Below are 13,358 nucleotides of genomic sequence, written 5' to 3'. Positions count from 1 at the left end.
ACCGATATTTTCGTATGTGTCAAAGGACGATTTCAGCTGTGATGGAGGGTGCTGGTGGTGTTTTTCTTTTCCGCAAACATCGCCCCCGGGCACTCTTGAAGCTTCACATTTGAATTTTGGGAGCAAAGGATGACTCATTAGAAAGCAAAATGGTTCGCTGTAATTAGAGGGATGAAGGGTGTCTTACTATGGGCCAGCCGCACGTGTTTTATTCATATGGGGAAAAAAAAATGGGTTGAACCCATCTTCAACTCTTCCATCCGCGATGCCGTTGAGAATTCCCGGATGAAAAACTCTCTTGTTAGCGTGACCCGTGAGCCGACATTTTTCTCCTCTACCCGCTCACTTCCTGCCAGAGGACATTAGCGCGACACCAAAGCCTGTCTCTTAAATCTATACCCTCGTGAGTACTCTCTCCCCTCTCATTCATCAGCCGTCTCCGCATGTCAGGCCAAGTCGGCGTAGCGGCTCGCCTCGCCCGCGTGCCCGAAGCCCGCCAGTGAGGTCACAACCTGGCTGAGCTTCACCGTGACTGGCAGGCGGGATGGAGCTGCTCGGCCTCTCTTGGCAGGGGCAGAATGAATTCGAAAAAGGCTTTGACAGAAGCCATCTGGCTCTGTTGCAGCAGCCTAACGGGAGCGACAGCAGCATTTCAATGTCCATTCAATGTGTCATTGTGTCATCACTTTTTAAAAACCCATTACTGTTGTTTTTTTCATTTATTTTATTTTTTTCTCACCCAGCTCTGGCCCTGCAGTGTACATATTGCCTAAATCACATAACCAATAGAGTAAAAAGCCACATATAGGGATGATTCACACATTTACACAATGAAAGATCAAACTGCCACCACTGCCACCTAGTGTAGTGGATGTGTCATTACAATTTATTCGAGTATGGCCCCAAAAAGTTCCCCGAGGTCAGGTTCGGCAAAGTTATTACAAAAAACCCACATATAGGGACGCTTCACACATAATGAAAAATAAATCTGACAATGAGAACGCCACTGCCACCTAGTGTAGTGGATGTATAATTACACTTTACTCTAGTAGGGCCACAAAAAGTCATCACAACAGTTTTTAAAGGAATCCCGCATCAATCGACCCCCTACTCATGTCACTCATTCATTTCCCCTCAGAGGACGTCCCAAAGCAAAAAAGAGCATCCTTGCTTCATCGCCGGTAGAAAAATGTCACTACTAATCCCGCAACCTATTAAATCACCACCATTTTTTTTTAGGACAGTGCTGTGCAGAAACAGTGACATGAGAGATGATGTATTGCAGTACTCACACACGCACACACACACGGGCACCAGAAACTCAAATAGAAACAAACCAAGCATAAATACTTGTGCAGCATCATGACCGGGTACAGAATCAGCGCCGTCATCTGCCATAAAACACCTCAATTTTCATTAACCCTGACGTGGACATGGAGAACAAGGTAGACAAGTGAATTTACGGTTTGGGCCTTCTGAATGCTTTATGACTCCAAAGCTGAAGCCAGTTACTCAGTCAAAGCATTCATAATTCATAATAACTGCAGCGCCTTGGCTTGATAGCAAATTTGCCGACATGCTAACATGGATATATGCGGGACATTTCATTAGGTACTCCTGCTAATGAGGTCAGTTACATCAGCAAAAGTGATACCGGCACAGCGGTATTAAAAAAAAAGATCCATTTGACTTCAATTGCATTCATTTAATATTTCCCATTTATTATTTGTTGCATTACCTTCAAATTCCAAACTAGATAACAGGCATATGCAGTGCAAGCAAAAATCCATTAAAAAAAAAAAAGAAATCCTCCACACTGCATCATTTCTATCCCCAAACAGGATATTTGAAATTTGCTGAGCTAAGCAACTTATTATACCCACTCAGTGCTAATGATATCCACTATAATGGTCTACATCTGGATGTTAGAAAGGATTTATAAACAAAGAAGGGGAGTTAGAGTGAGGGGATTATTTACTATTTACATTTTCATTTAATTGGATCATCCCAAAAAAAAAATTGCCTAAGCTTGCACCAATTCTACAGAGACAAAACCGCAGCCTCACGCACTTCCCACTTACTCACTTTCTCCTTCTTTCCTCTCCCCCCCACCTCCATCCAATTTCCAGCTTTCCATCTTCATCCACTTTTCTAAATGAATCTCACTAAAAGATTTGGCTGTTTTGCGCCCTAGCGGGAAAAAGAGGCAGCAAATTTGCACCGACAAATAACCAGTAGTTGCGAAACAGAGACGGAATATTTCTAAAATATCGATTTGTGTGATCTGTGTGTGAACTGAAAGGCCCCTTCTGTGGCAATTTTCCTTATTAGCCGCCAAATTAAGGTGAGTGACAGGCTTAGGGCAGCTCGATAGGATGGCCAAATCCGCCGGGACGGCTTTTGGCGTCTTATGGAGATGTTTACGTTTCACCCCTACTATCCGAAATATTCTCCTTTCTAATCCTTTATTCCTCCTTGATGTGTCGCTTGGAGCGATCGCAAATTGCTTGATCTTCACTGCGAGTGGTGCAATCAGATGGACCATTGTATCACAGCGTCTTGGTGTGATCTGGGTCTAATGAGGCTGGAAACCAGCTGCTCTCGCTTGCTTTTGTGAATAATAGATGCGACGGGGCCGCGTTTTACGTCGGTCACGGACAGGTTTTCTCAGTTCTCTGTTGGGGGGAAAAGAAAATAATCTACCGTGTGCTTGCAGCATTAAAAAAAATGAGCCTAGCGCTACTCTGCCTAATAAAAGCACTCTGTTTAATTGACAGCTGTCAATGATTTGCTGAGGTGCTGACTGTGAAGCATCCTTGAGGGACGAGTTCCTCGTTGCAACACTTTTACGCTAACCGGCATGAATAAATCACGGGGCCGCTCAATCTCCATTTCTTCATCAGCAAACTTCTTGCTCCCGTGGCACAATTTCTGCGTTTTAGTTTTTGGATCTGGTTAGGGAAGTGGTCCTACGTGACCTCGCCCCCCCCACCCATCTGATTCAAAATGGTGGCTGCAGCTCACCAGTACTTATTTAGCTTCACACCAAGATGAGTTCTGCTGGTGTGCTCTTTTCATCTGCCGTCCATCTATGAGCCAATCTGAGATAAGGGAGAGGGGAAAAAAATATATACATTGAAATGAAAATAAGATTAGATGACTCAAGATTAGATTTTAATAAGATCACGTCACATAATAATAAGAGGAAAATCCACAATATTAGTTCGTCAAACTATGATAGCTTACCTCCTCCCTTTCCTGCCTCCTCCTCTTCTCAGCTTCCACCATGCTGAAGAAGTCCTGCTCAGCTCTGGCAATAAATTGCTCGGGAGTCTCCTCACGCTCGGCCGCGTCTCGGCCCGCTTCGTCCTCTCGGCTCTGCTCGGAGCGACTCCTTTCCTTCAGGCGCAGTTCTTTCTGACGAGCTTCCAGGATCTTCTCTCGCTTGGCCTCTCGCTCTAACATCTGCGTGACACAAAGATGTTTCTTGATCTCCTGGAATTATCTTTTTTTTGGAAGCAAGCTGATTTTCTCACTTCAGCCATAAGACTTTTTTCATTCTTCTGGAGGTTGGACAGTCCGGAACAGATCTCCAGTATTGTAGCAGAACCCTGCTGAGAACCGCAAGCCACCAGGCGTCCGCTCTCATGCAGACGCAAGCTATACAGAGCTTCATCACACACCTGGGAAAACAAAACTTGATTTTCTCTCACCAAAACATCCTCGAGGCGAAAGCGGGACAAACGAGTGTACCTTCACACTCAGCGTGGGCTCGGTCTGCTTAAACAAGACGTCCCAGATGTCCAGCACGCCATCCATCTTCACGGTGAAAAAGACAGAGGGTCTAATAGGACTCCAGCAGGCATCTGTCAGGCACGACATCTGGTATCTGATCAAAGCGAAGATGTCAACATGGGACTTGGCCGAGACAAAAAAAACTGCTGTGAGCACACGGAATAATGATGTAAATTTACAGAACAAGAATAATTAAAAAAAGAAGAGTTCCAACTATCCTGAAAGCAAAATTAAATGGTTTCTTTCTTAGTTGTTTTCAAAGAATCCAGTCAGGCTCGCAATATTGATTCTTGGAAATGAACTAGTAACCTACTTCGTCCACATGATGGACGACTCCTTAATGTCCTCGGACCAAATTCGAGCCCTCCAGTCCCCCACAGTGAGGAAGTTTTTGGGGAAGAAAGGATTCCTCTGCAAGGCGTAGACCGGTCCGTGGTGGCAGTCGTAGGTACACACTATCTTCTCAGCTGGAGTCTTTGCCTTCCTGTTACAGGACACCACAGTGCCCTGTTCGGTCCCCACCATGAATTTGGTTGGCTAGAGAGACAAGAGGACATTTGTCAGGACAGACTTAGACACGGTCTTGTTTAGCTGAAACAAAACCCACCATGGTGGCTTCAAACTCCAGAGAGATGGCTCCCAATGCCCGATCTAGGTTTCCTTCCCGACCCAGGTCCAGAATTAACTGCTCTGTAGGCTCGCTCAGCCGACGGACGTCCCACCATAGGACCTGGCGGAAACCGTAAAGTTCAGACCGTCTAGCTGGACGCCCCTGAGACTCGATTCAGATTTACAGACCTGTCCATCGGTGGATGCGGAGAAGGCTTCTGTCCCAGTCTTGGATTGTAACCAAATGGCTTTGTAGACTGGATCCTTGTGACTCTGCTCTAGAGAGGAAACATCTGTGGGCTGACTGCCTTTACGGGTGTCCCAGAACACTAAAGCCAAACCAAAGATAAGAAGTCTGTCAATCGATATGCTGGACTAGGACTGGTGTGTAGCCTAGCCCAAAGTCATCCGAGATAGGATAAGTGTTCTGAACCCACCGATCTGTCCATTGTAGCTCCCGCCGACAAGAGTGTGCGGATCTTTGGGATTGTAGTCCAAACAGACAAGAGGAGACGCCGGCTTCAGGGTCAGCTCAGGCTTGTTGGGATTCTCTGGAAAGCAGATAAATATCCAAATGACTGGACCGTCTTTGTCTGTCTTTCTGTCTGTCCGTCACACTGACCCATGTCCCAGATGTATGCATCAGGGCTCAAGTCTGTGGAAGCTTTCTGGAACTCCAAGCATGAGTAGGCAGCAGCCAGTTTCCGTCCCCCGTCGGGGTGCCAGGACAGGCAGGTGACGGTTCGCTTCACCTGGTTCGGATCTCTGTTGAAGCAATCCAAACTCGACAAGTGGAAGTTTGATATCTAAAAACCTGCAGAAGGAAAAGCTCCCGTGGGAACCGTATGTCATTAAATACCTGAAAACATTGATGGTCTTAGCAGATGGCGGTTCCTGACTTTGGTCCCGTGGCTCTTCATCTTCAAAGTACTTCTGGTAGATGTCAACGGCGGTGTTCTGTCCAACGCAGTGCCCTATAACCTGAACCCAACAGAGATGACATTACAGAGTACAAGACAATTTTAGAGGCTGTGAGGGACAACAGAAGCTCTTACATCGCCAAGTTGCATGAGGCTGTTCAAGTAGTTCTCATCTTTCTCAACCTTCTTCCTAAAACGAATGGTTTGCTCCATCTCTTGGGGGTTAACGTCTTTGGGCCACCCCCCTTCCACGTGGTTTATTCCACGGCTTTCTGATTCAAACCTCTCTGTGTTTACCTGGAAAGTAAACACAATCAACCACTGTTGGCTAATTTACCACAAAATATATATTTTTTTATGGTCTAGTGATGATTATTCATTAAAAAATTCCATCTAGAATGGCCAAAGCTGACTCAGCATCAATGGCATTATTTTTCCCAATATAGCTAATAATATAATTTTGACGTTTGGAAATAATTTAAATACATTTTATTAATATTGAGCTGTATTTAGCACAGCAAATAAGTGTTTAAAGGTTAAGCTTTCGATGCTGGAAGACAACCTGGTGTTCGGACATGTCCCTCGAACACTGCAGCGCCTGAGCGCTCTTGCTTCTCGTCATGAACTGGAGCGCAAGGTCCAAATCGGGAGGTACGTCCGCAAGAAGTTCCGCCGGTCGGTCAGAAAAAAGACATTGGCGGCCAAAATCCCTGCGGGGCTTTGTGTACTCATGGACAATCTCCATCTTATTCAATCAACCCAAAAAAACAGTCAACCAAACTCAGGGAAAAGACGCAGCAAGAATGGCGTCCTCGTCTCCTAGCAACGCAGTGGACCCGGATGTAGGCGCTGTAGATTTATTCAACCTTACAAAATATTTCAAATACTGTCATGAGTTGGTGACAATGGCCATTTTATTTCAGTTTCAACTCTGTAGAGTTTGTGTTGGTCTGTTGAGTCACTTTTCATAGACCAAAAATCAATTTCCCGTCTTGCTGTATGTTTATTATTATTATTATTACAAGGACAATTATATTGCCAAGTGACTTTATGCTAAGTGAATACCAAAGTGGTGTAAAGTCTCCTCCAATCACCACAGTGGAGCAACTTTTGCGCAGTCAGTGCAGGATAAATTCTTGTGTGACTAATGACAAATCTTGTTCAATCATATCATCTTTCTTCCAGACCACGAGCAGAGGGCATAAATGACAAGGATGCCGCGGAGAGAAAGCGAATACAAATGAACACTGCTGAGACTTCTGCAGGACTAATTAATGATAATTGTGATGAATTATGTGCAAGGGGGAGTTTAAACATTCCATCTGGAAAGGAGGTTCACAGATGGCTCACAGGAGAAATTTCATCTTGTAAACCACCCTACCAAGCTTGCTTTATTATTTATTTTATTCGTTATTATTATATTTATTGTTATATTTATTTTTATATTATTACATTTATTTATTTATATACATGTATTTTTTTATTATTAGTTTTATTTGATTATTTATTTATTATGATTTATTATTTACGAACGTGAGCCCATCCCTCTTTGTCCTCTCGTGAAAGGGACGTGAATGTAACCCTATAGCAAAAAAAAAAAGTTAGTCAGTCAGTCCATAACTAATTCCAGGGGTGACTTGGTGTCAGACTAAGCCCCCCCCCCCCCATTCAATGCAGAACTAAAACACACGGCATTACCCGGCAAAATGTCATCATATCCACATATTGACGTGTCTGTGAAAAACATCGAATGACATTTAAACAAAGAAACAGTATTGAGTGAGATTTCTGTACACACCGCATTAATGCTTTTCTCTGGAAAAAAACAAAGCCAAAAGGGCTCGAATGACTGAGGGTGGGTAGGTTACCAAGTCATATTTATTTGGTCGAGGTTCTTTTCACAGCTGTTTGTGTTTGTGGATGCTGCCCATGCAACTTTTGAGAGCAACACTCTGTTTATGTTTTAAAGAAGGATAGTGTGGTCTCATTTACATTTTCTCATTTTATAGTCATTTACACAGTAATGGGGTCGCTTCTAGCAACTCTAAAAAAATACATCTCTGGGTTCAGGCTTTGAAACTGCAAAATTAACCAGCTAAATCAGTTTTAGTGAGCGTGTTGTTTTTCTCGCTTCCAGTACGCAGTTAAGAATACAATAGTATGTGTCCTGCACTTCCGCATGAGGTTGTTGGTTTTACTCAACAACTGTTAAAGTCTTAATGGAAAAACACTCATCCGTTTTATCTCTGTGACCTTATTTTTGGAGCAAGAGAATATCGGCGCAACCCCAAGACATTTTAGAATGGTGATGACACAACAATATTAAAAAAAAAAAAAACAGAAGCAATAGTCAGTTTAACAACATGAAAGCCAATATGGTTTTATGTCCAAACTGAGCAACTTGGGCCTCCTCTAGAGTGAGTGAGTGAGTGAGTGAGTGAGTGAGTGAGTGAGTGAGTGAGTGAGTGAGTGAGTGAGTCATCATCCTGTTTTGCTTGGAAAACACAAAACCAATCCTGCCAACTAATGTGCCATTGCATGAACAGCTTATTTTTAATACCCAAATGCTATCTATTATATTAAAATTGATCAAAACTTTTGTGAAGCATCGAACCAGATATTTGCTTCGAAAAAGAGTTCACCTCGTGATATTTTAGTTTTAGTGCCCTCTGCTGGCAGAATGTAAAACTGCAACAGACAGCTTTGAAATTTTAGGTGCATGCACGCACACTCATCACGTCAATATAATACAAATAAAATACACGTTCTAAAAATAAAACAAATATATGGAATTTATTTTGTAGTTTGACGAAAGGAAACACTCAAATATCACCTTTGGGCATGTGACGTCATCGCATTCTAAGCCCGCCCCCTTACCCGTCTTGCTTACAGGTAAAAATGAAAAAAAACTAAAATGATTTGAAAAAAAAGAAGCTCTAATTCCTTAACTCATTCGTGACGACGCTGTGAATGGATCGTGAGTGTTCGATATTCTTCAGAAGTTGTTTTTTAGGTTCTACATTAGTTGACGGAAGTCGTGTCCTTTGTCTGCCTTTTGCCACGGCCGCGCGCACACACGAACGCGCTCGTGTACAGGTGAGCTCAGCCTCACTCCACATACTAAAATGTCTCTTTAGGTGTAAAACAGCCAGCCAGGTTTTTGGTGCTTTGAAGAGAAATAGAGTCGCTCCTGGCTTCTCTATTTGGTGGAACAGGTGGTGGCATTTAAGACTGCTATATTTGCTACTTTCAGCAACAACAACAATTCAGAGAATATGGCACATGCAGCCAGAGGCAAAGTCGCCATGGAGGACTTTTTCAAAACGGTTAGTCTGCACCTGTTCATGTTTTTCCACATTTGGGCTCTTTTGAGCAATCTGTGTTTGTAGGTAGGGGAGCTGAGGAGCCTCATACAAAAGATGACCTGTCAAGTGGATGAAGTAGACAAAAGACAAAGTGCCCTTCTTGCTTCCTCCAACCCAGACAAAAGTAAGTCTTGTTTTTGTGTGTGTGTGTGTGTGTTCCCGATGCATGCAGTTGCAAAAATAGACCTACTCAAAGCATCATTTCACTGGACTCTTCTCAGGATGCAGAGAAGAGTTGGACTTGCTTAACAACAAGATCAAAGCTGATGCAAATTTGTTCCGAGACAAGTTGAAGAGTGAGTGAAAATGCATTTTAGCACTAAATGTTCACAATATTAGCACTAGTTGCATCATGGTATTACACAATTCAACAAGAGGTCTGTTTGTTAAGAAAAACTAAAACACGTGTGCAGTTTTTTAGGTGTCATTGTTTACGACCGTGACCGTTGCTTTGCCCTTCCTCGTATTCTTTTCCGATATTAAATGCGCAAATATTTGTTTTGCAAATGGTGTCGTTTGCTAGACAAGGAAAACGAGTCCGTCGAAGATAAAAGGGGGGGGGGGGGGGGGTAACCAAATGTTTCTGCTTACCCTGTAAACCATTTCAATGTTGTGAATGTTTTCCTTTAGCATTGCAGGAAAGTTTCTCGGCGGACTGCAGCAGCAATGGCACCTCCGTAATGCAACGCATTCACAACATTCAGGTTTATTTATTTATTTATTTATTTATTTATTTATTTATTTATTTATTTATTTATTTATTTATTTATTTATTTATTTATTTATTTATTTATTTATTTATTTATTTATATATTTATATATTTATATATTTATTTATGTATTTATTGTATTTAGCCCACCTGAGCCAGGTTCACAAGAAACAAGTCACCATACACTTTTGTGCTCTCTCTTCTTTTGTTGTTTCTTACGCCAGCACGCACACCTGACTCGCTGCTTTGCCGAACTCATGACAAACCACCACAACACTCAGGTGGCCTTCCGAGAGAAATGCAAAGCCCATATTCAGAGACAGCTGCAGATTGGTGAGTTTCAAGCTTCATTTAAACAGGTTATAGACCTTGGTTATCACAGGAGAGCTTTGCTGCCATCTTGTGGTAGTTCTTGTTTTTGTTATTTATTTATTATTTTTGCTATTTGCAGTAGAGCACAATTTAAATCATCCTAAGTGCTATGAGTTGTATATATATTTATATATATTTTATATAATTTTTATATATTTTTTTAATCTTTTGTTCAGTGGACAAAGTGACCACGGATGAGGAGTTGGAGGAGATGCTGAACCGCCACAATGTGACCGTCTTCATATCTGATGTCAGTTGAAAGTTGGCTCGTCGCAATCTGAAATGTCTCCTTACTTTTTCTCGGTTCCTTAAATGTCAAGATGGTAAAAGGTTACACGTTTCACTCCTCTTGTTTTGCAGATCGTCGACTCTGGCGCTTGTATTTCTAGCAAGGCTCTGAGCGAGATCAAGTCTCGTCACGAGGACATTATTCGGCTGGAGGCAAGCATCAGAGAGCTGCATGACATCTTGGCCGACGCCGCCATGCTTTTGGAGAGCCAGGTTAAATCTCTCTCTTTAAAAATGACCTCTTGTTAATGAATAATGCAATTCGCTTAGTTTATATTTCCGTCCACCAGGGGGAGCTAGTGAACAGCATAGAAAAGAACGTGGCCAGTGCAGCAAACTATGTGGAAGAGTCGATAGATGAGACGCACAAAGCGGTGATGTACAAGAAGAACCCTTACAAGATCGTGTCTCTGCCCAGATTCTTCAAGTCCTTCAGGAGGAAAACGGAACCAAAAACTGTCACAGGTCCAAAGCCGTCAGACCAAAACCACAATGAGAGAAATAATCATTGAACCTTGACTGCACCGGGACTCACACTGTCTTCAACACCAGACTGCTAAATAATAATAGCAGTCAAATTGAAAGACACCTGAATCAAGATAGTTAGTTCAAGTTTTTTTTGTTATTTGTAAGATAAAGCAATCCTTTTACATTTCAAACCAAGAGCCTGTCCACCGAGGTCAAATTTTAGGGAGGATTTGAATTAACGTCGGTCGGAGATGTGTAAACTGGAAAAAAAAAAAGAAAAAAACCCAACAATGATGTGCCGTCATTGACTCCCCAGTAGGTGGCGTAAGAACACCAGCAGCACTCTGAAGCCTTTTTTTTGCAGTACGCTTAAGGTCACCAAATAAAATAATATAATCATTCACTTCTACTTATTAGCTCTAATCACCTTTGACATTTACATTTTTCCTCTGCTTCAACCGTCATGTCTTTTTATTGTGGGGAAAATAATAAAACGCTTCAATTGCTCCTTAGTGTAACGTTATCTTAAATGCTCTACTAGTAATGCAGGAGATGGATTCCCATTAAGACTATTTCAATAATTATTCCTTTAAAATGTATTTTTACGGCAGTCCTACCGTTTCCATCCGTTCACTTTTCTACTTCTGCTGCTCGCTGTAATACAGGCGGTGCTATAATTCAGTTTCAAGGCAGCGGTCAAGCTCGTCCCCGCATTATGGGAACGCTGCCACGTTGAACCCGATGACTCGTCTCCCTCCTCATCTCTAAGTGTCCTGGATACGATTCCTCAGCACCTTTTGCACTATGCCGATTAAATATGATGAGGACAATGTCATTATGGTTTTCCGAAGAAGAACCAGACAAAAGTTTGTATTATATAAAATGTGGTTTCTTTATTGGTGGTGGCCACAACTTAAAACAACTGAGGGATGTGCACGTCTTGAGTTTGTGTTGTGGCTCTGCTTCTTTGAGTTGACAGGTCGTCTTTTGGAGCAAACAGGAGACAAGTGTCCCCATGTTGGAATGGACTCCAAAGATGGATGGATGTTCAAATTGGAGGTAAGGACAGTCTCGTTTGTCGGGCTTCTGGGGCGAGAGCTCACTTCTTGACTTTGCCCTGAGCGGCCACGGCCTCCATGGCCTTCCTCACCGTCTCCTCGTCGCCCAGGAAGGACATGGGCTTCACGGGCTTCAGGTTAGCATCCAGCTCGTACACGATGGGAATTCCCGTGGGCAGGTTCAGCTCCATGATGGCGGCGTCGGACATACCTGGGGAAAGACACACGGCGGAGTAAGTGTGTTTCAGAATTTTCATTACATGCAGTCATTTCTGTTCAAAGGAAAACAGTATTATGTGCCCAGACGCCCCCTAGTGGGTGTAATTAGTTCAGGAAAGCATTTTTTTTTCTTCAATTTTTTACAGCTTTCACATGTTCGTTCTTTAAATTCCCCGTAGTTGTGAATGTGAATCCAAAGAATTTGGTGACCTGCAGTGGGCTGGGAACAAGTCCAGGGTGTACCCCGCCACTTACCCAGATGCTGACTTTAAGGTTACTTTAGATAATGGCTGCATGGAAGTCATAGGACTAACCCTCAATTTTACTAAATGGACGACTGATCTACCCTTATTTTGTCTAACGTGACCTTTAATATTGCCCTTGTAGCTTTTTCAATGCGTTAGTCCGTCCAACCTTTCTAGATAAAGGTCGCGACTGTAACGGAAACCAGGCTCATGACCCTCTCTTGTCCCTCAGCCCATAGCTGCTATTTATATACACTAAGTGTGTGTGTTTGTGTGTGTGCAAATGTTGGTGTCAGAATTAACCACAGACTTGTCTGCATAAATTTCCTTTTGGTGCTCACCTTCAAGGTGCTTGACGATTCCACGCAGGCTGTTGCCATGGGCTGCGATGATGACATTCTTTCCAGCTTTGATTTCAGGCACGATGACTTCATTCCAGAAAGGCAGAGCCCTTGCGATGGTGTCCTTGAGCGACTCGCATGACGGCAGCTCGCCGGGCTTCAGGTTCTTGTAGCGTCTGGACTGAAGGTCGATGAAACGACACGTGGCGGGTTTAGCGAGCGCCTCCTTTTAATTGACTTGAATTATTGTTAGCTTACCTCGCTGATGATGGAGTGGTAAGCGTGGTCCTTGTCCATAGGCGGAGGTGGGATGTCAAAGGAACGACGCCAGATCTTCACCTGCTCCTCTCCGTGCTTGGCGGCCGTCTCGGCCTTGTTGAGACCGGTGAGGCCTCCGTAGTGGCGCTCGTTGAGGCGCCACGTACGGATGACGGGCAGCCACATCTGGTCCGTTCCCTCCATGATGGTCCACAAGGTCTTGACGGCACGTTTGAGCACGGACGTGTAGCAGATGTCGAATTTCATGCCCGCATCTTTGATGGCCTTGGCTCCTCGCGTGGCCTCCTCCACACCCTTCTCGCTCAGGTCGGCGTCGAACCAGCCGCAGAAGCGGTTCTCCTGGTTCCAGGCGCTCTCCCCGTGACGGACGATAACCAGACGATGAACGGCGGCCATGCTTGGAGCGATTTGTCACCCTCAGTCCTTCTAAGTTGCGCACAGACTATGGCTGACCCAAAGTGAGGCCCGCTTGACATTTCACTTTCTTTTTATAGCACCATGAGGACGGCAATCACATGACCGCCTTGTGCTCCACCCGTGAGAGATCTTCCCGCCGTGATGGACACCCCCACTTGACCAGTAGGACCAGACACCCGAGTGTCTGGGAAGTCTGCAAAGGCCAAAGGTTAGCAATCGAGCCAAAATAGCAACATGACTTTTAAAATGAGATCAAGACATCAGACGGGACA

General features: G+C 43.7%; 3 protein-coding genes across 3 annotated transcripts; 1 reads left to right on the top strand and 2 right to left on the bottom strand.

Moving 5' to 3' along the window:
* Positions 1-755: 755 nt before the first annotated feature.
* Positions 756-6,069, bottom strand: dnai2b (dynein, axonemal, intermediate chain 2b). Its single transcript, XM_061293654.1, has 12 exons — positions 5,887-6,069; positions 5,460-5,621; positions 5,264-5,385; positions 5,027-5,169; positions 4,842-4,955; positions 4,594-4,733; positions 4,403-4,525; positions 4,109-4,332; positions 3,754-3,889; positions 3,537-3,683; positions 3,247-3,465; positions 756-3,101 (listed from the first exon to the last, which is right to left on the bottom strand). Exons 1-12 carry the CDS (start codon positions 6,067-6,069, stop codon positions 3,090-3,092), a joined length of 1,725 nt encoding a protein of 574 aa, XP_061149638.1. The 3' UTR covers positions 756-3,089.
* Positions 6,070-8,187: 2,118 nt separating this feature from the next.
* Positions 8,188-10,926, top strand: LOC133163434 (syntaxin-2-like). The gene is made up of 9 exons (XM_061293331.1): positions 8,188-8,420; positions 8,578-8,650; positions 8,714-8,813; positions 8,911-8,985; positions 9,320-9,393; positions 9,624-9,732; positions 9,948-10,021; positions 10,132-10,272; positions 10,350-10,926. Exons 2-9 carry the CDS (start codon positions 8,600-8,602, stop codon positions 10,569-10,571), a joined length of 846 nt encoding a protein of 281 aa, XP_061149315.1. The 5' UTR covers positions 8,188-8,420; positions 8,578-8,599; the 3' UTR covers positions 10,572-10,926.
* A 468-nt stretch (positions 10,927-11,394) lies between these two features.
* On the bottom strand, positions 11,395-13,141 carry pgam2 (phosphoglycerate mutase 2 (muscle)). The gene is made up of 3 exons (XM_061293332.1): positions 12,649-13,141; positions 12,391-12,571; positions 11,395-11,796 (listed from the first exon to the last, which is right to left on the bottom strand). Exons 1-3 carry the CDS (start codon positions 13,063-13,065, stop codon positions 11,627-11,629), a joined length of 768 nt encoding a protein of 255 aa, XP_061149316.1. The 5' UTR covers positions 13,066-13,141; the 3' UTR covers positions 11,395-11,626.
* Between the last annotated feature and the right edge of the window lie 217 nt (positions 13,142-13,358).

The sequence above is a fragment of the Syngnathus typhle genome, linkage group LG12 (genome assembly GCF_033458585.1).
Source record: "Syngnathus typhle isolate RoL2023-S1 ecotype Sweden linkage group LG12, RoL_Styp_1.0, whole genome shotgun sequence".
Lineage (NCBI taxonomy): Eukaryota > Metazoa > Chordata > Actinopteri > Syngnathiformes > Syngnathidae > Syngnathus > Syngnathus typhle.
The sequence above is the reverse complement of the archived record's forward strand: the minus strand, read 5'-3'. Positions and strand labels throughout refer to the sequence as shown.

Excerpts from the sequence above, each read along its gene's own strand:
- dnai2b (XM_061293654.1), bottom strand. The coding sequence starts at position 6,069 with ATGGAGATTGTCCATGAGTACACAAAGCCCCGCAGGGATTTTGGCCGC. Across the intron at positions 5,386-5,459 it reads GCCTCATGCAACTTGGCGAT|GTTATAGGGCACTGCGTTGG; the intron begins GTAAGAGCTTCT and ends TGTTGGGTTCAG. Across the intron at positions 4,956-5,026 it reads TGCATACATCTGGGACATGG|AGAATCCCAACAAGCCTGAG; the intron begins GTCAGTGTGACG and ends TCTGCTTTCCAG.
- LOC133163434 (XM_061293331.1), top strand. The coding sequence starts at position 8,600 with ATGGCACATGCAGCCAGAGGCAAAGTCGCCATGGAGGACTTTTTCAAA. Across the intron at positions 9,733-9,947 it reads TCAGAGACAGCTGCAGATTG|TGGACAAAGTGACCACGGAT; the intron begins GTGAGTTTCAAG and ends TCTTTTGTTCAG. Across the intron at positions 10,022-10,131 it reads TGACCGTCTTCATATCTGAT|ATCGTCGACTCTGGCGCTTG; the intron begins GTCAGTTGAAAG and ends CTTGTTTTGCAG.
- pgam2 (XM_061293332.1), bottom strand. The coding sequence starts at position 13,065 with ATGGCCGCCGTTCATCGTCTGGTTATCGTCCGTCACGGGGAGAGCGCC. Across the intron at positions 12,572-12,648 it reads ACCACTCCATCATCAGCGAG|TCCAGACGCTACAAGAACCT; the intron begins GTAAGCTAACAA and ends ATCGACCTTCAG. Across the intron at positions 11,797-12,390 it reads AATCGTCAAGCACCTTGAAG|GTATGTCCGACGCCGCCATC; the intron begins GTGAGCACCAAA and ends GTCTTTCCCCAG.